Source organism: Terrapene carolina, unplaced genomic scaffold (assembly GCF_002925995.2).
Source record: "Terrapene carolina triunguis isolate 2854851 unplaced genomic scaffold, T_m_triunguis-2.0 Scaffold233, whole genome shotgun sequence".
In the NCBI taxonomy this organism is placed as follows: Eukaryota; Metazoa; Chordata; order Testudines; family Emydidae; genus Terrapene; species Terrapene triunguis.
Window position 1 is genome coordinate 10,781,356 of NW_020664584.1, and position 22,854 is coordinate 10,804,209.

General features: G+C 53.6%; 1 protein-coding gene across 1 annotated transcript in view; it reads right to left on the reverse strand.

Moving 5' to 3' along the window:
• The window catches only part of CHD6 (chromodomain helicase DNA binding protein 6), a 193,061-nt gene that overhangs the window by 79,820 nt on the left and 90,387 nt on the right, over window positions 1-22,854 (reverse strand). Inside the window, exons 3-4 of the mRNA XM_026656826.2 lie at window positions 14,083-14,573; window positions 551-698 (exon numbers count right to left, since the gene is read on the reverse strand). Coding sequence (XP_026512611.1) covers window positions 551-698; window positions 14,083-14,573 — 639 coding nt within the window. The remainder of the gene's footprint in view (window positions 1-550; window positions 699-14,082; window positions 14,574-22,854) is intronic.

Consider the following 22,854-nt stretch of genomic DNA (forward strand, 5'->3'; position numbering starts at 1 on the left):
CTCAGGCTGGGGAGAGCACCGAACACAGGCCAGGACTCAGGCTGGGGAGAGCACCGAACACAGGCCAGGGCTCAGGCTGGGGAGAGCACCGAACACAGGCCAGGGCTAAAGGATGCTGGGGGATGGTGAATCCCCTGTCCAAATCACATGGGTCATCTCTTAGGGGACCCCAATGGAGAGCTGTGCCACTGCTGGACTGTGGAGGGAGGTTCTCAACATGACCTGTGCTCAGCACACCCTCCCGCTGGTCTGAGGAGCAAGGCGCTCCCAGTCCCACTAAGCTGGGGAGCAAGAGGTCAGAGGGGAACACAGCCAAGTGATATTGCAAGGGCAGCGTGCTGGCATTAACCCTTACGTTACCAGCTGCAAACCTGGCCGAGGCGGCTATCCACTGACCAACTGCTACCTGGATGCACTGAGCTCTGAGCGCAACGCACAGGCACCCAGATGTAAGAAATCAGCTGTAGGAAGTCAGAGCTGTGTTAGAACCCCAGGACATACAACAGACTATAGCCAGCTGAACCCACTGAGACCAGGGCCCTGCACATACCTGGCTGTCGGCTGACTCAGCAGACTCCTCGGGGCTCTGCAGAGATGGGCTCAGGAGGCCTTGATCCAATTCCAAACTCTCCACTGGGATCTCGTTTTTCCTTTTCCCTTTCTTCTTCTTCTCCACGGGGGTTGGTCCTTGCTCCTTGCTGCCAGGAGAGACTGACAGTTAATCCCTTCTCCAGAGATGTCAGAGCTCAGCATCCAGGGAGTGGCCAGCAAAACCATTTGCTTTCAGTTCTTTAATCCCACTTTGGGGAGCTTCTGCATCAGGTCACCAGGATGCACAGAGGCCAGTGGGGAGAGCTCCCTTTGGGAGTGACTCTAGACTGTGCGCAAGGCACCTGGCCCCACAGTCACAGCATTCTGACCACGGGCCAGAATGGTGGTCAGAGCGCCGCACGGACGGGGCCAGGACACCTGGCCCCATGGTCAGAGAGCCGCACGGACGTGGCCAGGACGCCTGGCCCTGTGGTCAGCCCTGTCAGGGAGTGTGGTCCACTGGTCAGAGCAGGAATCTGGGAGTGAAAAGAGGAGGTTGCCCATCTGTAACTGAAGGCTCTTTGAGATGCATGGTATACCCTACCTGTATTCCACTGAGGGTTCTGTGCATGTTCCTGGAGCTGGAGCTTTTAAAAGTAACGGTGTCCGTGTCTGCACACACGCCCTTGGTTTCATCCGAGGTGATAAAGAGCAGGGCGGACTGACCGTGCCCATAGCTCCTTCTCCACCACAAATCAATCAAATCCGCAGCAGAGGGGAAGGACGGCGGGCCTGGAATACAGATAGGGACCACACATCTCGAAGAACCACCCTCTTCTTTGTGTGACAGTCCCTATGGTATTCCACTGAGGGTGATTAACAAGCAGTACCTTAGGTAGGAGGAGGGTGTGAGGATGATGACGATGAAACCAGGAAGAGGAGGACGGCTGCGCCAAAGGAGGCATCCGTAGAAGAGTCCCGCACCAAGGTGTAATGGGAAGAGAAGGTATGTACTGAACTCCACGTGGCTGTCCTACAGATGTCCATAAGGGGCACATCGTGAAGCACAGTTGCAGTTGATGCTTGAGCTCACGTGGAATGGGCCTGTATCCCACACAATAGAGACAGCCCTGATAACTGGTAGCAGAGCATAATGCATCCCGAAACCCACTTAGAGATCCTCTGAGCAGAAATCATTTGTCCCTTAATGCATTCAGTTACAGTAATAAACAGCCTAGGGGACTTCCTGAAGGGTTTTGTCCTCTACAGGTAGAAGGCCAGGACCCTGGGGATGTCAAGGGAGTGAAGGTGTTGTTCCTCCACTGAAGCATGAGGCTTTGGGAAGAAGGTGGGTAAGTGTATAGGTTGGTTGATATGGAAACAAGGGACAACCTTAGGCAGGAACTTGGGGTGCAAGTGTAGGGAAACCTTGTCTTTGTGAAAAGTGGTAAAGGGGCGATCAGTCATCATGACCCCCAGTTTGCCCACCCATTTTGCAGAAGTGATAGCCACCAGGAAGGCAACCTTCATGGAGTGAAGAGAGAGAGCATGAGGCCATAGGTTCAAAGGGTGACTTTGTCAATGTAGTTAGGACAAGGTTGAGGTTCCATTGGGGAGCGATGGACTGAACAGGAGGATAGGTTCATAGGAGACCTTTCCAAAACCTGGAAGTCAATGGATGAGTAAAGACAGCAGCCCCTCAAATGGAGGGTGGAAGGCATTGATAGCAGCACTTGATGGAACTGAGAGCGAGGCTGGATGCCTTCAGAGAGAGGAAACAGTCCAGAATAAGAGAGATGTCCACATTTTCCGGGACAAGGCTCCTGCTTTGGGACCAAGAAGTGAAATGCTTCCACTTGGTCCCACAGGAGCATCTCATGGACTCCTTCCAGCTCCTCGAGAGAATGCCCTGCACTGCCAACAAGCATTCCCACTTTAATAAAGTTGCCATCCAAAAGCACTGAGGTGAAGAGTCTAGAGACTGGGGTGCTGGATCCATCTGCCCTGTTGCATGACCAGTTCAGGAGAGGTTGTAGTGGGGAGCGCACTGACATGCAGAGAAGCAGGAGAAACCAGAACTGTCGAGGCCAGAAGGGGACAATCAGAATGACTGTCACTCTCTCCCACCTGACCTTGTGCAGGACTCACGGTAGGAGCAGTAGGGGAGGAAAGGCGTAATTGAACCGATCAGACCAGCAAAGGACTAGAGCATCACCCTGGTACAGGACACCAAGACGGCCTCTGGACCACTATTAGGTGCACTTGCTGTTGGCCTCGGAGGCAAAAAGGTCCCTGATTGGAGTTCCTCAGCAACTGAAAATGCTGGTGACTACAGTGTCATGAAGATCCCATTCATGAATCTTCTGCTGAGAGAGTCCATGCTTATGTTTTGAATTCTGGGAAGGTACGCCACCGAGAACAGGATCTTGCAGATGATGCACCAATCCCAAAGGCCTCCACCCAGAGTACAGGAGACCTCGTGCCCCCTTGCTTGTTGATGCAGTAGACAGTGGTATTTTCTGACATGATGAGGACATGACAGGAATGGATGGATGGGAGAAACGCCCAACATGCTCTCCTCACTGCTCTAAGTTCCAGGATGTTGATGTGCATCCAGGACTCCCGAGCAGTCCAAGTGCCTTGAGTCATGCACTTGCTCATGTGGGCCCCCCATCTAACGAGCAATGCACCCGTGATAATTGTCATGGAAGGGGAGGATGGGAGGAACAGTATCCCAGTGCACACCTGAGCCAGATCCATCACCACTAGAGAAGGAAGAGGACTTCATGGGGAAAAGTGGGGACAAGGTCCATAGAAAGGTGCTGTGACGAAGTTGGGGATTTTTGTAGTGTTTTACATGACTAGTGTGTGCACACCTCAGTTTCCCTGTGTGCTGCATGTTTAACAAGGTGGTGAGAGAGGGTTTGTTGGTGCAGAGGAATAGGTGTGACCTCGCCTAGCAGCTGGGACCCCTGGACAATGGCCTGGAGATGGGGTACCCTAACAACTGGTGACCTGGTGACTAAGAGGTCCACCCCAACTTAGCAGTCAGTCAGTTCTGGCCAGTGGGAGGACCCTGGTGACCTGTTTACCTAGGACGGAAGACAAAGGACAGGGGAGGAGCTGTTGGGGGAGATGATATCGGATAATTGGCTGGAAGGAGGGGGCTGCTGGACCGGAGAGAGGGAGCAGCCAGAGCCCACCTGGATGCAGGAGAGACCTAGATGTATGGTGCTGACTAGGCCTGAGGGCCTGGAGAGTTTCCTGTGCTAGGTTCAGATGCTCAATAAACCTTTCTGTTTTACGCTGGCTGAGAGTCACTCCAATCTAGAGATCAGGGTTGCATTATTCCCTCTGGGAGTGGAGGCCCTGGGGGTCCAGAGCAAGTGGATTCCCTGAGTGGGCCCACGGCGAGAGACAGGCATGCTGAGGGCTCAGAGAGCTGGGGTTCCAGGAGCCAGAGGAGCCTACGGCTTAACCGCCGAGAGAGAGTGGACCCCTGAAAAGGGCTGTCACACTGAAGTGGGTTCCTCCCAGGGACCGCACAGAGCCGAGAGAGAGCATGAGTCCTGTGAGTCCATGACAGGTGCATAGGGGAATAGACCCTCTGGAGCTATAAGTGTAGGCAGCGAAACCGCAGCTGAGCAAATGCAATCACACAAGTGCAAGTTGCAAAGAAGAGAAAGGAAGGTTCTGGCTGGGAAAAAAGGATTGAATAACACCCTGAAAATTAGGTCCTGAAGGGTCTGGAACCTGTCCTCCAGCAGTTCTGGACAAGCCGAGACCGTGTCGGTGCGTGCCCCAATGAACTCTAGCAATTACCTGGGGTCCAAAGTTGATTTTTCAATGTTTATGCTCACCCCCAGGGAGGAGAGGAGTGTGAGCAGCATGGAAATCGAAGCTCAAGCGTCCCTTCTTGATCGTGTCACCAGCAGCCTATCATCTAGACAAGAGAATAGAAGGATCCTTCAACAGCAGAGGTGGGCCACCACAACTGAGAAAACTTTGGTGAATACATGAGGAGCAGTGGAGAGTCTGAACGGGACAACCTGTACTGAAATTGATGATGATCTGCCATGAATCTCAGGAATCATCTGTGGGCAGGATGGTTGTCCACATGAAAGTAAGAGCCGTAAACCACATATTTCTTTCTAGGGAAGGAATGATGGCCGCCAGAGTGACCATACAAAACTTTGGCTTTCGTACTAAATGGTTGAGATGACATAGGTCTAGGATCGGTCGCCACCCGCCTGTCTTCTTGGGGACTAGGAAATAAGTGGAATAGAACCCTGCTCCCTGATGGGCTGCGGGAACAGGTTCTATCGCGCCTATCTGAAGAAGGAAGTCCACTTCACGGTGAGGATACTGTTGTGAGAACGATTCCTGAAGCGGGGGTCGGGGATGTGGACGAGGTAGTGTTTGGAACTTAATCGTATAGCCATGTCGAATGACATCCAGGATTCACTTGACCACTGTTATTGCACTTCAAACGGGCAAGAAGAGAGCTAGGTGCCCGCTGAAGGGGGTGGGCCGGGAGCACGCCATGAGGCACAGTGGTTGGCGGCTCTCTGAGTGTTCTCAGAAATAGCACTTCTGAGATGTTTGAGGGCAGGAGGTTGTGATGACGATTAACTGGAAGGATAGGACTGCTGGGTCCTCTGCCGTTTGTGAGAAGGCTCATAGGACCGTTGGAAAAGTTGGGGAGCTTTGAACCGCTAGGTTGGAGGTGGACAGTAGAATTTGAGCTTGGGCGCTGGTGTGTAGATGACCAGAGACCGGAGGGTGGCTCTAGAGTCCTTGAGGGAGTAAAGAGAGTCATCAGTCTTCTGATCGAAGAGGTGAGACTTGTCCAAGGAAGATCTTCTATGGTGGTCTGGATCTCCTTCGGGAAGTCGGAGGAATGTAACCAGGACTCTCTGTGCAGAGCTATGATTCTATGACAATCCCTGTAGCCATCGTATGCGAGAAGTGTCTGGTGCATCAACCGCGGCCGGCAGCGTCGTCCTCGCCACCAGTTTCCCTTCCTCTAAGATAGCTTGGAATCGGGCCTGATCCTGCAGGGGCAGTTTATCAGTGAAATCCATAGGTTTGCCGTAGGTAAGGAAGTTGTATTTCACAAACAGAGCCAAGTAGTTCAAAATGCAAAATTGTAGGTTGATAGAGGAAAAAACCTTGTGGCCCAAAAGGTCCAGGTGCTTGCCCTCCTTATCTGCCGGGATGGATAGCGGGTGCTGTTGGTGGGTCCATTTGGTAGCTGCCTGAATCACAAGAGAGTTGGGTGGAGGATGGGAGAAGAGAAACTCAGATCGCCTCATTGATTGGTAGGGCCACCTTGGCTGGTACTGAGGATGTAAGATGTTGAACAGTTTGTGCTGCTTATCTTGCACTTCCTCCAGTGGGATGCTGAGGGCACCAGCCACCCTACGAAGCAGCTCCTGAAATTGTTGCAAGTCATCCGGAGGCGAGGGAGGAGTAGAAGACACTGTGGCATCCGGGGATGTAGAGGGGAACTGCTTCGGATCTAGTGGTACCGTCAGAGTTGGACTCAGCATTACCTAACAGCGAGTCTGAATGCCTGCTGGACAATGGTCGGAGAGGGGAGAAGGCATTCCTCATGGGGGGAGCAGGAAGGATCCAATGGTGGGGTTCTGTAGCCACGAGCCCCAGTATGGCCATCCCGGCGTGGATCTGACAGCGGATGTTGAGGAGGGCCCCATAGAGCAGGGCACCAAAGACACCAATGCTGGGTAAATGGTGGCTACTACCATGAACCTGACGGGGCCTTGGAGTACTCACACCAGCGGTATGGAAGGGGAAGGCCTCGGTCCCTGAACAAATCTTCCGAATCCAAGAAATCAGAAGTCAGTTCAAATGGTGGTGCCATCAGAACTGAAGAAACTGTAGAAGGCTCTGGGGAGTGGGCGGGAACATGGCCCAAAGAAGGCAAGTCCAACTTTGGGAAGCGCACTCTCTGAAGGGGTGACAGCACCAGAGGGCAAGAAGACCTCTCCTCAGCGAAAGCAAACAGCTCATGCGGCTCCGGAGGTTGACCCAAGTCTCCCCAGCATCAGTGGCATGCGCTCTTCAGCTGGAACCGGAAATGGAGAGGAGGACTGCTAAGGATCCAAAGGTTCCCTGGACCTTGGCAGTGCCGATCTGGAAGGAGTATGAGTTTCAGTGGATGGGGCCGACAGACACAATGGTCTGTGCAGCTTCTTGTTGTGCTTGTGCGCCTTGGAACGCACTGCTTCTCTGTGGCCGGAACTCATCGATGGGGCAGTGTTATTCTTGGACGTGGAGTAAGACTTACTGCCATGCTTATGTGCAGGCTTCCTTGCCTCACGGCTAGGCCCCAATGCGGGACCACAGCGCTGGTACTGGCGGAACTAGACTGGAGGTCTGTGGTAGGAGACATGTTCTTAGCTTGCTCAGGCTAATGTACAGGGATGTTCCCTGGCCTGAATCCAACTGCGGTCTCATGGTGACCTCAATGAGGTGCTTCTTGAAGTGAAGAGCCCAGCCTTTCCGCGTACGTGCAGGGAAGGAGAGACAGATACTGCACCTGGATGCAACTTGTGCCTCCTCCAAGTAATAAGGGCAGCATTGGTACTTGTCACTGACTGAGAATGAGCGATGACAGGAAGCGCAGATCTTGAACCCTGGCGTCTTCAGCATAATCCAGTACCAGGCCTGGGTGCTGGGAAGATGGAGGGGGGGAAGGGGAGAGATCGGGACGACCAGTTAAAATGGCGTCCCCGCTCCTTAAAATCCTAAGAACTACCACTGAAACAACTATAAAAATAACAAAACTATTAACTATGTACAAGAATAAGAGTCTTTTTTCTCAGTTTGCAGAAATGCGTCACAAGAGACAAGAGAAACAAAGAGGCTCCAATTCTGACCACGCGGCGGTGAGAAGGAAGTGAGTGCGTGGTCGGTCTGTCCTGCCCTTTATCGCCTCAGTCGTAACCATGAGGCCGACCAAGGAGGCATGCGTGGACCAGCAGACACTACTATTAAAAGCTCCAGCTCCAGGCGCATGCACAGAACCCTCAGTTGAATACAAGAGGGACCATCACTTGAAGAAGAAGACCTTGCTCCATGATACATTGGCTGTACCCTCTGCACTCTTGTTTCCCCATGATAAGCATGGAGGCGACACTTTCCCACCTCTGAGATCCACAGGCTGAAGATGTTACAAAGTACAGTTATTATTGCAGACCTCAGAGTGCAAAGTGCAACCCTGGCTTCCTGGCCCACATGCCCTATGGACTGCTCCCCTGGAAGCTCTATTTGAAACAGTTCAGTCCTCTGCAGAAGGAAATGAACATGAGAAATCTGATCAGTTACCTCATGTCTTGCCCCATTTTGGTTCTGATACCCCAGTCTGTCAGCTCCGTGTGGGCAAAGTGGAAGGAGCTGTGAGTCTTCCCTGAGCCAGTAATACTGCTAGCTCGCACTGGGCTGTATGAGACAGACCCCTCTCGTTTCTAATGGTATCAAACCCAAGTGCTTGGCAAACAGATTGGGGAAAGACGTCTATTATCCTGGTGCCTGCTAAAGAGATGATGATATAACCAGGCCCTGCAGTCAGCTGGCAAGAGGAGACACCAGGTTTGAGAGAAGAGAACTATCACCTCCTCTCCCACCTCCCACCTGGAGAGCTCAAAGCTCCTTTCAGACATTAATGAACTGATCCTCATAAAATGCCTGCTTGATGCCAGGGACACCATTACACTGGGACACTCGCTGCCTGCAGGGTAACACTCAGTGCAGTGTTTCCCATTGTAGGTGTGGGACCTGCCCGTTTCCTAACAACACCCTTGGGGGTAGTATCCCTAGCTCACAGAGGGAAGGAGAGTTGAACTGACTGCCCGGGGCTCGCACAGCATGTCAGTGGCAGAGTCAGCAGTAGAACCCACATTTCTGGATTCCCTGTCCCATGCTTTACCCAAAACATCATCCTTCGCCAGGAGCGATTGCTCCAAGCACATTACCCTGCGGCAAACTGTGGAATCCTATCTGCAGCGCTGCCACGGTCCCCATCAGTAAGGCACCGCTTCAAAGAGGGAGGCAGGCACGGGGGGCACACAATGGGTGAGGGATGACAACCTAAAGCCTGGCAGAAGATATTCTCTCTGTTCATCTGCATTCTCCCCAGAACCCTAGCTCCCCCTGGAAGTCAGTGTCGGGCTCTCTCTTCAAGAGAGGGATGAAGCTGGCACAGCCTCCCCAGCAACCCGTGCCAGAGCAACATACTGCATCTGAAACAGGCAGTGGGAAGACGCGCTGCCCCTCATTGTGAACCAGGCCATGAGCAACAAGCAGGAGCAGGGAGTCCTGCGCCACTGCAGCGCCTTCAACACGGGAGCTGGGAACCGGCACAGCATTGCCAACGCGGGAACTGGTAGCCCTGCGCCACCGCAGTGCCACCAACCAGGGCCAGCCTTAGGAAGTGCGGAGCCCGATTCGAATACCCGGCGGCGGTCCGGGTCTTTGGCAGCACTTTGGAGGCGGGTCCTTCACTCGCTCCGGGTCTTCCGCGGCACTGAAGGACCCGCCGCCGAAGTGCTGCCGAAGACCCAGACCGCCGCCGGGTGAGTAAAAATTAAAAAGGCGCCTAAGTTAGGTGCTCTTCTTTAGGGTGCGGGGCCCTCTTAGGCGCGGGGCCCGATTCGGGGGAATTGGGGGACTTGGCCTAAAGCCAGCCCTGCCACCAACGCAGGAGCAGGGAGCCCTGTGCCACCAACGCAAGAGCAGGGAGTCCTGCGCCACCACAGCGCCGTCACCGCGGGAGTGGGGAGTCCTGCGCCACCACAGCGCCGCCAACACAGGAGCAGGGAGCCCTGAGCCCACTGCAGTGCTGCCAACATGGAAGCAGGGAGCCCTGAGCCGCTGCAGCGCTGCCACCGCGGAAGCAGGGAGCTCTGAGCCGCTGCAGCGTTGCCACGACGTGAGCAGGACATGGGGGGATGTGGGAACGCTGGGGCGCTGGATGGATTCACACAGTTGTGGGGAGATGACCGGGCCACCTTCTCCTCGGGACCGGGGCTGTCTCATCTCTCTCTCTCTTAAATGTATAAAGGCCCCAGCACGAAGTCTGGGGGCGGCGAGCTGTGAGCAACAGAGACTCCTCATTGGGAATGCCATGTCCAACGCTCCAATAGGGCTCTCCAGACCAGCGTCAACACCTTGAACTGCAGCTGAAGGCAATGGGAGGGGAGTGCAGGCTCTGGACCCTCCTGCTGTCACCACACCACACACAGAGGCGACCCCAACAGGGAGAAGTCAGAGCAAGTCACAAAGCCTGGAGCAGAGAGGAAAGGCCTGGAGGATCAAAGGGCTTCAGGTCAATGAAGCCACTCAGGAATCCTGTCACAGTTGGGGGCCAGGAGCACCAAGCTGCAAACCGGCTGGAAAAACCACAGGCCACCCTCCTCCATACCCAGAGCAGCCCCCCCCCCCCCCGATGCGCCTGCATCACCCCTGGCTGGTCTGCTCTGAGCTTTAGCCAGCTCCCTCTCCTTGAAGCCCCAGAACCCCTGCACCATCTTGGTCCAATGAAGAAGAGGCCTAGGGCTGCATGTCACCTACATACTGATGGCACTGCATCCAAACTGTCTCACTAGCGCCTCCAGCAGCCTCACACGCAGGTGACACCCCATGCTACAGAACTGCCTGTGGAAGAGTCCTCAGATCCAAGGTGCAGGTGTAAGCTGTCCTAGCACATCTAAGAGCTCACTGAGCTACACCAGACTTCGATTCAGTCAGCTTTTATTTCACTTTGATGTCTAATTGTTTCAATCTTTTCAGCGTCTAGCAGGGCAAAAGGGGCACAGGACAGCAACTCTGGGCTTGTGCTCAGTGCTCTGGGACTGGGCAGTTCCTGGCTCACAGCTCCGTGTGACCTAGGGCAAGTCACTGACTCTCTCTGGACCTCAGTCCCCTGCCTCGCTCCTAGATATTCCCCCATTGAACAGAGGGGAACTGAGGCCCAGAGAGATGCAGCGCCTGGCCCAAGGCTTCGCAGGCAGTCTGTGGCAGAGCAGGGACTTGAACCCAGTACTCACAGTCCCAGGGGAGTACCCTAACCACTGGGCCAGCCTCTCCCCACCTCAGCTGTTCAGAGTGTAAACTCTCTGGGGCAAAGACTCTCTCTCCCCAGCCCATAGGGGCCCTGAGCTCAGCTGGGGCCACTCGGCAGTACTGACACACAAACAACAAAGAGTAACGAACAGGGTAATGACCCAGAGGAGGGAGGCACCAGCTTGTTAAATTAAAATTAATGGAGATATCCTATCTCCTAGAACTAGAAGGGACCTTGAAAGGTCATCGAGTCCAGCCCCCTGCCTTCACTAGCAGAACCAAGTACTGATTTTGCCCCAGATCCCTAAGTGGCCCCCTCAACGATTGAACTCACAACGCTGGGTTTAGCAGGCCAATGCTCAAACCACTGAGCTATCCCTCCCTTCCTATGGGAAGCAGCGCGGGACGAGGGATGTGCTGGCTGCCGCGTCCCGCCGCCCCCATTGGCCTGGAGCGGCGAACCGCGGCCAGTGGGAGCTGCGATCGGCCGAACCTGCAGACACGGCAGGTAAACAAACCGGCCTGGCCCGCCAGGGTGCTTACCCTGGCAGACCGCGTGCCAAAGGTTGCCAATCCCTGCACTAGCTCATGCCGCAATGTCTGCCAGGCTGCAGAGGAAGGGTTGTTGAACACAAGATGCATCTGTTGGATTGTGCCCCCCAGGTTCATGGGTCGGCCAGGGTTTGTAAAAAGTGATTGAGACAAATGTGACATTTAGGCCAAAAGTGGCCTAGCCTTGCACCCGTAATACAATTAAAGCCTGAAAACGCACTGCCCATGTAACTTCCACCCAAGAGATTGACTGGTGTGTCACAATTAACAAACCTTCATTCATGAACCCATGTGTTAGAAATCATTTACAGGAGACTGTGCCACTATGCTCAGGTCTTTAGAGAGAGTGTGACAATCTTACCATCTGCATCCAGAGATGGCTGCGTAGTGCTGCCTGGCCTGACCAGGCCCTCCCTCTCCTAGTAAAGAACCACCTATTCCATCCTAGGCCCAGGTTGACCCTGCCTTCCCCAAGCAGATTATTCGTATCACTCCCACATTAGCCAGAACTGTGTGCGTGATGGAGGGGCCACCAGAAATGACCACAACCTGCTCTTCACCCTCCCCGGCAGGGCTGGTAGAAACTGCCTCTGCAGTGCAGCCAGCCTGGAGAGCATGAGCCCCAAACTCAGATGCCCACCCTGCAGGGAAAGGGGACGGGACAAGCACCAGCAGCAAATAGAATGCAGGAGCTGTCATGAAAAGCAGCATGGCCTAGTGGAGCGTGCGTGGTGCTAAACCTGGGGCCTCAGGCAGTGTAGCGAGGCTCTCGCCCGCCTGCAGGGTGGGGGCAGATGAACTGGTCTCCTCCTTGCAGGGCATGAGCAGCAGGTAGGGAACCAGCATGTTGAAAGTGGGAAGGGCCAGGCAGGTGCTGAGGGCAGGGGCCTGCCTCCCCTTGGCCCGGGCCTGGCATGCTAGCTTCCCACCCTGCCCAGCACTGGGAGAACAGGGCTGCTGGTTCACTCTGACACAGGAGGGACAAACTCCCCTCTTCACCTCTGTCCAGCCCACCTCTCTGCTGCCCCTTTGCCCCACCCCCTCCTCTTACCCTTGTCTGCAGCCCCCACCCCTAGCCCAGCCAAAACACTGGTGCTAAACTCCCCTTCCTTCCTGGCTGTTCTGCCCAGGTCACTTCCCACCTTTGAGCCACTCCCCGCTTCCCTCCCCACTTCCCTAGCCAGCACTGGCCTCTGCCCAGCCCCCTTGCCTACATCGCAATGCCATCTCTGTCTGCCCTCCCCACGCCTTCACTGCCCTCCCTCTTCCTGCTCTCCTCCTCATTGTCCACTCAACTCCTCCTCAAGCCTTGCTTGGCCCTGCCCCTGCGCTCAGAGGCACTGCTTGTGCCTCTTGGTTTGTCCAGAGCTGCCCTGGCTTGAAGACCCATGCAGCCAGAGCAGCTTTTCCTAGGTGCTTGTGATGCACTGAGCTTGAGGAACACCACACACTGAGGGCAGGGTGCAGCCCTGCCTGCAGGCGGCTCCACTGCACAGACCAGGGCAGCTGCCGGCTGCCCCATTTCACACAAAGTTGGTGGCTCCAGCTCCTGTTGAGTTGCAAACGCAGCCCTCGCATAGGCAAAGTTTGGGAGCGCTCGAGGATGTTTGTCTCTTGCCAGCACTGCACTCCCACAGGTACTAACCTTACATCATGGAAATGCTCTCAGTATATGGATTATGCATAGCATGCCACAGCATCCAGACACCAATCAATAAGTGTGTTTGTTACAGAACCCTCCAAAAACATTTATTTTAGCCAGCTGGACAGATAGTAAATCAAATGCAGCTGGAGCTGCAGAGACCCGATCCATTATCTGTGCATATTACCAATTAACCGGCTTTCCCCAGGAATGGGAGCTCCTCTACTGGCCCATCACCTCGTTAATTAAAGGGAGGAGAGACAAGCAAAGGCAGCAGTGTTACATTATGCAACACAAAAGAACTCACAGGCCCTCTTAGATCTACACCACCTTTAGCTGACTCTTACACTGCAACAGAGGGAGAGGGGATCATGCTTTCTATTGGGGGCTTAGGGCAACCTAAAATTTAGTTCTAGGGAGATAGTGGGATCTAGTGGTTAGAGCAGGGAAGTCACAGACGAGACTCGTGGATTCTGCTTCTAACACTCACTCCTTTCTCAGTCAGTGTTTTCGTCTGTAAAGCTGGGCTAAAACTTACCTTCCTCAATTGGGCTGGGAGGGTTTACAAAGTGCTTTGAGATCCTTGTGTGACAGGCCTGCCAGAGGAAGAGCCTCACCCTAGTGCTGTTATTAACATCCTTGCTATTCCCACACTCATGCAAAGGGTTCCAGGCACTATTCAAACCCCAGAGTCTGGCTGAAGTGCATGTGGCCCGCTTCCCCCATTTGTTGAAATGCTCTGGACAGATTTACTCTCCTATACTCCGACTACTACTACAACTGCCTTGGAATGGGAACAGCAGGGTCCTTGTCAAACAGACTGAAAGGCCCGTCTTGTGTCACCACCATTTCAGTAAGTGCCTCATTACAAACCTGCCCCATTCCGGAATGACTCCCACCTGATGCCCCTATGCGGTGACAATACACCCAGCGCAGGGGCCAGGGAGGATAGGACACAGGATTCTGCACAGCATGGTGCTAACAAGGCTGATAGATACCGCAGTGGTGTACACACACTTTGTACGTCAATCTCAGTGAGAGCCCTGCAGACAGGAGTGCCCAAAGGGTGCTGCCCACACAGCTCACTCCAGTATGCCAGTGGCCATCCTGCCTCCAATAGAGGAAGCCCCCCAGTCCCACCACACAATGCCCTTCTGGACTAAAGGGAAAGGTGGCCCTGGTCTGCTCCTAGAAGCTACCACCCTGCCCTAGCCTGGTTGCAGTGTGGTTGGGGCAGGACCCCGCAGCACTGAACACACAACAAGACCCACCTGGCCTTTCTGGGCTTTGCCTTGGGGGCCGGCTCAGTGCTGCTCTTCTTTTCTTTAGGCTCCTTGGGGGCTTTGGCCTCCCGGGGTTTCCTGGGTTTCTTGGCTGCCTCCTTCTGCTTGGGCTCCCTGGGTTTCTTGGGCTCCCTGGGTTTCTTGGGCTCCTTTGGCTCTTTGGGCTCTCTCTTCCTCTTTGGTTTCATTTCTCTCTCCAAGGCTCCTTTCTCCCCCACTTCCAACTCCCCCGGGGCCTTTTTCTTCCGTTTCTTCTTCACCCCGGTGCCTCCACCCCCACTGTCCTGCATGCCATTCTGGGATGGCGTCCTCTTCTGTACAGCCTCGCCAGGCTCCTCCTCCGGGCGCTGGTAGTGACTGGCCAAGTCTGCAATGTTCACGTGGGGACACAGGTCCTCCCGATCGGCGCTGCTGGCAAAGGGGGCCTGGGGCTTGTACTCGCAAGGGAGTGAGGCGCCAGACATCAGGGAATGAGACAGCTGCAAAGAGAGCAGAAAGGAGGAGCATTAGCAAACGGCCCCTACAGACATGACAGGTGGGGGCTGCCAGGGCCCTGTCAGTCTCCAGACCCTATGGATCTTTACAAGTCTAGGGGTGGTGTTACACATAGGCCATGATGCTTACAACACAGCCTGACTGTTCTGCCGAGGTTGCCCGGTGCAGTGTCATGCACAGGACTGCACTGGGTACCAGACTGTTCGAGCAGGACAGCGTTCAGTGTGGTGTTGCTGCACGCTGCTAAGCAGATGGATGCTTGGCATAAAACTATCAATAAACAATAACAATCATCACTTCTGTAGTTTTGCAACCATCCATTGGAGAGCACTGTACAAAGGTATAAGTCTCACTCCTCCCTTTGACAGAGGGGAAGTTGAGCCCAGCAAGGTCAGTAGCAGAGCTGGGAGCTGAATGCAGGCCTTCTGGATCCCAATCCAGTGCCCCCCGGGAGCAGAACCCACTTCCTGCTGGTGCCGGGGCAGAGAGGGGGAAGTTTGCACCTCCCCTATTCAGGGACTGTGGGGGCCTAGCACCTCTGCCTCAGTGGCCTCATAGGGCGTTGCAGGGTTTCGGAGTTGCCACCTCCTGCCTGACCTCTACACACCCAGTGCACTCAGACCTGCTGTGGAGGTGACGCAGAGCTGGCTCCATGGCCAGGCAGGTGTTCCCTGGAATTATGCCTGACCTGCAACCTCTTTACAGCTGCCTCGCTGGCCTAGAGGGGGCATAGGGAAACCCCAAATGGGGTGCTGGTTACCCCTGGGGAGTGTGCAGTGTGTTTCATTCAGCATGCAGACAGGAGGCAGCTGCCCAGCCAGACACAGTGCTGGGCAGTGTGATCACAGGGTCACTGGTGCTTCCTTCTAAAGTATCAGACACACCCAGGCCACTCCTGACACCACGGGCTGGGCAAACCCGAAGCAGTTTGGCATATTCTCTGCTTCGTCCTGCTTCTGGTGTTTGTTTATTTTTGCAATTTCTTCAACACTAACCACTGAAAGAATTCAATCCCCTCCTCCCACTGCTCCCAGCCTCAGGCAGACAGGGTTAAAACCAGCACAGCAAGCTCCAAAGCTGGCAAAACAGGCCATGATAAGGGGAACAATAAAGTGACCAGAGAGCTCTGGGGCTAGACTAGGGCACCCTGGCTTAATGGGGTTTACTTTCCCCTGAAGAGAGGACTGTTTTGTAGGACTCTCACTGGGATTGGGGCTGTGGGAGACCCTGAGCTCCATGTGGTGTTTCAAACCGGGACAGGATGTATTATAGTATTATTCTCAGAAAAGCTACCAGAGATAGACAGTGACCGAGGGATGCTCACAAGTCAGCCAAAAACATGACTCTTTCTTTGCAAATAATAAACAGGATGAAATTACAATGAGCATGGGGAAAGGGGTGGCCAGGCACCTTTTCAGCTTCCCAGTCTCACGAGCCTGTGAGAAAGTGGGAGCAGTGTTGCCTTTCGATCTGGATGCTTTCAGCCTGGCCATCCCAGTGTGAAAGGGAAGGAAGAGATCAAAAATCTCAGGGCTAGCACAGCACGTACAGATCACTGGCTGTCCCTGCACTGCTAGGGACTGGACAGCCCCCACTGCCTGCTGACACTCACCAGGAGAGAGACCAAAGAGGGAGGGTGGTGCAAGAAGTAATGAGGAACATGCTTCCTTTCTTAGACAGATCTCCTGCCTGACCCTGCCTCCTACAGCCCCTCTCACTGGCACATGTCGAGACAGGCAGAGCAAGCGCCATGGGCAACTACAGTTTCCCAGGATCAGAGACTTGGGAGGCCACAGGAATGAATGGTGAGCAAGTGGGGGAGAGAGGTCACAGGAGACTCCCACCCCTCAGAATCCAGGGACCATGGGCTCACTGCTTCTGGGTCGCAGAGGGGGTGTGTTGACCCCAGCTGTGGAGTGAAGTGCTGGCCCAGTGAGTGGCCTGGCTGAGAGCAGGGCTCAGTGGTGGATCTGGAGGCTCAGACCACTGCTCTGTAACACCCAGAACGGCCTGCAACACCCGGATACCGTGGTTGCTGAACACCCACAGATATATAAGACTTTCCAAGTGCCCAAGCTTTGGGAAGGGGAATAAAAGTGATCAATAATCTAAAAAGGTCTGTGCACAAGTTTTCAGTGAGTGACAACTCTACGGAGGGCTGAAGAGCCTGCACTATTCCATTATTAAGATAATTCTTAATAACAAAAATGGAATTCAAATCTATTAATGAATTGGAAATTCTCAGAAGCTTCCTTCTGTTCCCAAACCACAGGGCTGTAGTTTGGGGAGGATACAGTGTATTTTTCATATATACCAAAGCAGCTGAATCCCCTCTTTGTCGTATAAATCCCAACTCAAGACACAGCTCTGGAGCAAGGACCAGCCCCTCCATAATCTCTCTCTGAGACCCCTCTGATGTCAGCACTTGCTGCAGGATCCAGTGCCTCAGGACATAGCTGATGGGTTACACAGCCTTTCCCCGTATGGCACCAGATTGAATCTAGCCCCGCTCAGTTGGGACTGAAGAGTTTGGTAGGTCTCAGTTCCAGGTCCTACATTACACACTCCTCTCCATGCTTGGCACTAACTGGCAGCCCTCTGATGACCCAGGCTTAAGGCAGGCAGAGCGGTGTGTCCTGCTGCTGCCCTGTAGATAAATAAGGGACCTCCATCCACTTGGGTTCTCAGGCCAATGCCTTCACCAGCACTAAAGTCACATTCCATTTTTTGATCATTGGAATATCTATGCAAATTATTTGCAATATGCAAAAATAGCTAAATGAATACTTGGTATTAATGATACAATAGTGACTAAGTGCCACTAATTTCCCCTGAAAAGCTGGCAAAGAAGTTGAATCCTTACTTTAGGGGGAAAACTCAACTCTAGAGCCACAGCCAGCATCTCTGTAATGCCTGCTGCTGAGGCTGGAGTTCAGGGTTTGCCTTGCAGATGCACACTGGGCGAGTAGAAGTGCTCTCCCTAGGAGTGCAGTGTGTCCCTGACACTGTGCAATGGGATGTCCAGGTGCCAGGGGACATTGGAGGCTTTTCCCTTCCCTTGGCACTTCTTTGATTTGCAGGGGCTGGGGCAAGCCCTGAAGGAAACCTGACCTGCCTGCGAACAACGCTTTGGTTTTAGGAATCATCAAGCAGGTAGAATTCTTTGGAAATTCTATAACCATGGGACAAGCATGTAACCATTTATGCTCCTACGTACTGAAAGGCTGAATTCCTATTTGCTCTGGTCCACGTGCAGGTTGCTCTGTGAATTCTGATTTCTAATTTGTATTTACACACAAGTAGGGAGTGAAACGTTGTCAGAAAGAGGAACGATTCCTAACATTCCTGGAAGACTCTGACAGATGGATTCTCTGTATTTCCAGGGATATTCAGGAGTGGGCTACAGCATACTGCTTGTTTTGGCATCCCTGCAATCACTGCAGCACACCCTGCTGTTCTAGGCCTGGACCTCCTCACAGCTGTGCAGCGCACCCAGCGCGTGGCATCGCAGACTGTTCCATGGCTACCGTGCTGACCTATGCAGGAGATTTATGATATGCATGAAGACGAACCAGAATGCGACCAACCAACCAATACTCACTTGTGTCTAGGTTAAATATAATGTACTCAACCAGGGTGCTGCCCCGTTCCTTCCCACACTGGCTTCAGGGACAGATCTTACTGCAACTCAGCCTCCACATGAAACCTGGGCAGTGCAGCCCCACATTACTGACCAAGGGGAGCTTTCTTCACCAAGGGAGAAGAGCAGCTCTGAAGAAGTCGACTCTGACCCCAGCTGTCAGGTACTAAAATCTGCCCCTGCCCCACCTTCCTGAGAACTTCTTAGATCTTCCAAGATGCCTGAGTCAGGGATCGACTGGAATGATTTACTGGAATAGCTACAAAGCCAACAGCCCTCCCAAGAGGCCAAATCTCCCTTCGCATCCTTGCTAAGGAGCAGCTGAGCGCAATTACCAGATGGAAAGCAGAACTCCAGCATCCTACAGCAGCAGGACAATGGCTCGTCCTTTCCAAATGCATCCCATGGCTCTGGGCCTCAGGGCATGCCACATGCTACCACAGTCTGACCTCCCCAACTGCAGGGATCTCCCTACCCAGGGGGCCTGCAGGCAGCACCTCAGGTGCTGTTCCCATAATGGGACATGCCAGCCCCCTCTCAGTATGTGTGGGAGTGGATGGGACACCACATCAGGGCCTGGCCAAGATCAGAACCATCATCCCCGGCCACCTGGAATGGTCAGTCTCTCAGCCAACGGGTCAGGAGGCTGAGCCAATGGTGGGTGTGGAAATGCTGGGCCCATTTCTCTAGCTACGTGGAAGATGTTGGCTCCTTCCTAAAGGCACCTTTGCTGCTTTTCCAGCCACCTCCCCCAATATCTGCCTTAACGTGAAGAGATTTTCAACAACATCATGCACTTCCCCATGGCTCCTTTCATGCAAACAGCATCATACAGCGCTTCCACACAGCACCACTCCTCAGATGCTCTGCAAGAGCCACATGCTGGCAAGTCTGCGGCTGAGCAGAAAGTGTGTGTGTCTTGGTGGCAGCCTGAGTCCCAACACTGAAGGTCCAAGGCAAATGCTCTCTGATCATCAAATCATCCCCAGACAGAAAACCTGCGGGGCCATGCAGGAATGTGCAACTCCTTCAAGGGCAACGCTCCGGCCTTGCCATCGTTATTGCAGTTCTGCACACATCTGGGCATGCTATGGATGTGAGCCAAATTGGTCAGAAGAGGGCACTCAGAGGTGGCTCCTACTTCCACATTTAAATTGGCACTTCCAACAATGGCCACACATTGGACAAGTGGCTCAGTCCCCAGCTCTGCCGCCCCCATGCCTCTCAGAATGGTTCAGTGACCTGTGATTACTGGTCCAAAGTACCACAACACAAGCCACTGGACAGGGTTCCGCTTGTGCTCTGGAGGCCTGTGAATTCCAGAGTGGGGTCCCCACGCTGGGCGTTAACCAAGCACAGCCAGTCAGCACATCCGCTGCCCACCAAGGGCCTCCGTACACACAGGAGAGTCACATTTCAAGGCCTCACAAAGGACCTACTTCCTGCAGTTTGCTTTGTGTGTTTGCAGAGTCCATGGCCTTCCTTAGATCAGTTTGAAAGGGTGCTTCAGTGACCACTTGCAAACACAAGCCAGCACATGCAGCCCAATGACCACAAGGGACCCTACAATAACAAACAAGTGTGCACAGCCCAGTGCCCATGAAAGATCCTATAACAATAAACTAGCACATGGCCCAGCGCTCAAGAAGAAACCTACAATAACAAACCAGCTCAGCATCTGCAAGGGACCCTACAATAACAAACTAGCCTAGCACCTGTAAGGGACCCTACAATAACAAACCAGAGTGCATTGCCCAGTGCCTATGAGACATCCTGCAATAACAAACCAGTAGTGTAAGGAAACTTCAACAAGCTTCCCAAGGGGTTATAAGAGAGCAAGAGGGGAAGGTAAAGTGCTAGAAAAGCCCCTTCTTTCTCCTCTTAGACCTTCCCCTGCGGCCACCACACCTGGGGAAGTGTCTGAACAGGCATTACCAGCAGCAGTTCTAAAGGAGAGAGCACATAAAGGCAGGGTCCCTTGCAGGCCAGACTGCTCTGAGGGTCCCTGGTGACACTAGAGGCCACAGTCTGTTTTAGTGCCAGGTGTTTGAGAGCAGCCACCACCACCCTACACAAACAGACTCTAACTCAGCCCAGCATCTCAGTGAGTCACTGTCGGGTCAACCAGCAGGCTGCCAGGGGGGCTGTGTAACAGGTGGCTTGCCCCTTATGGGCTGGAAGCCTGGGGCCAACCAACCCTGGTTACTGAGGGGCACAGCTGAGAGAGATCAGTGGGTCCCCTACAAACAGCATCAGGAAGCTACAGAGGAGGAAGCTCAGGGAAGCAAAATGGGAGTGCAGAGGCTGCTAGGAGCGACTCCAGCACAGGAACCTGGGTCTGGAGAGTGAGACTCAGGCAGGGAAGGCCTGGCAGTGACCTGATAAGAGGGGAAATGGATGGACTAGAGTTGACTTTATTTTGAACATTTGTTAATAAAACTAGACCCCATGAAGGGGTGGTACTGGACGGGAAGGCTGGGTGTAGAATTTATTTAAGGAGCCCCTTGAAAGGGGAAACTGAGGCAGCCAGCCTATAGGGCCACCTCAGGCCTTAAGGGGTGCTCAAGAGGGGGTTTGCCCTATGATATGTGCTTGGGAAAGGGCCCATCCAGCACCAGGCCATTGGATCCCAGTGTCTGACCTTGCAGGTCTCAATTCCCATCCAACCTCAACTCAGGCAATGCCTCTTTGCACACCCCAACCCTGTCAGCACATCCCCCAGCCACCTGTAGAGCCCAATACAGCCTGATCTGGGCCCCAGTAACACCCCAGGACCTAGCTCTTCAGTGGCTGACATTCCTGCTTCACCCTCATGCCCCTTGCTCCCCCTCTTCTCCATAAGCCAACCTCCAGGCTGCTCATGCTCACTTTCCTCCAAGCCCTTGCCCCAGGGATGTGCTCCTTCCCCCTGTATGAAAGGCTGGAGGTTTGCCCCAAATGCCCATGTGTTCATTGTTCCCCCACTGTTAGGCCACTTCTCTTGGTGTCAAACAAACCCCTCTTATTAACTCTTTACAGCCAGGGCAGGTGTATGTGCTGCTCCCACCAATTAAGCTGTCGCACTCAGCTGGGCAGCACCATCTGAGTAGCACTGGGTAGCCCCTTGTGTGCCCAGGCCTCTCTCTGCGCAGTGCAGCTAGGCTGTCCTCTGCCACTGCTCCTACTCCCTGGCCCTAGAGGGTTTGGCTGTGGAGCCATCAGCAATGTACACTGTGCAGCTCTGGGACCTGCTTTACACTTAAAACATGTCACCAGCACACCTGGTGGTGAGGGTTGTGATTCCTTACTGCCACAGCCATACCAGTAACACCCTAGAGCAGATGCACTTGTCGATACATGGCACTTTGGCCATGTCTACACTACCACTTATATTGGCAAAACTTTTGTCGCTCGAGGTGTGAAAAAACACACACCCACACACCCCTGAGTGACAAGTTTCACCGGCATAAGTGGTAGTGTTCACAGCACAATGTCAGTGGGAGAGCTACCCTCGTTGGGGGTGGTTTATTTACATCAATGAGAGAGCTCCCTCTCATCAGCATAGAGCGGCTACATGGGAGATCTTACAGCAGCACAGCTGCAGTGGTACAGCTGTGCTGCTGTGAGCTCGCTAATGTAGACATGGCCTGAATAGCTGTACAGCTCATCCTGCTCCACCAACTGGAATAAGCTGCACCCGTCTAAGCACACTCATACTAGTATAACTGCAGCTACACTAGCGAGGAGGGGTTGCCACTTTGCTGGCACAGGTAAAGTAGTAAAGCCCAGATCCACAAAGGTATTTAGGTGTCTAGCTCCCTTTCATTTTCATGGGAGTTATGCACCAAAATACCTTTGTGAGTGAGCCAAAACTTTTGAAGTGCGGACAAGGCCTTTGTTTCCTCTCCATCAGCCCAACCGGGCACAGAGCTGGGCTGTGACTCGACTAGTCCGAAGTGATGCCAAGGAGGCAGTGGAAGGATCCTGCGCTTACATGGGGAAGAGCTCCTGCCTTATTAGTGATGGACCTAACCCAGCACCTAGCCAAGAGGTTCATAAGGTGAGGATGCTCCTGGAGCCCCAACTGCTGCTGGGCTTGTAGGTGGGAGCTCTACCAGAAGTGCCTTTTTCCATCTGTGGAAGTGGCAGGGGTTTGTGACTGTGTCTTCAGATCCAGACCTCACCCAGCCAGCCCAGGTCTTGAAACACTACACCGGAGACCAGGGTTTGGGCTGGCCAGAGACATCACCCCACTGTTCACAAAGGGATGGCCAGGGAGAGCAGCATTCCTCTAGGCAGTAACCATGAGAAGCCAGAGAGCGACCTCCCCACTGCTCCAGGACATTCCTGAAGGCCAAATCTTCTGCCTGGATTTGCTCCAATGGAAAAGGCCTTTGTGGTGATAAAGCAGCTGCCAGGAACCGGGGCCCTTGTATGCAGAATCACACTAGGTTAGCTAAAAGTCTGATTTCCAACCTATTTATTTCAACCAGTACAAACCCACATGGAAGCGCTGATTTCCATTTAAAGCAGTCCCTAACTGACCTAAACTCAGTGGAAATTAGCCTGGTTACCCAGAACCAGAGAGTCCATGGCGCCTCTGTCCTGGTGTAAATGGGTTTAAAAATTACATCTGCGACTTAACC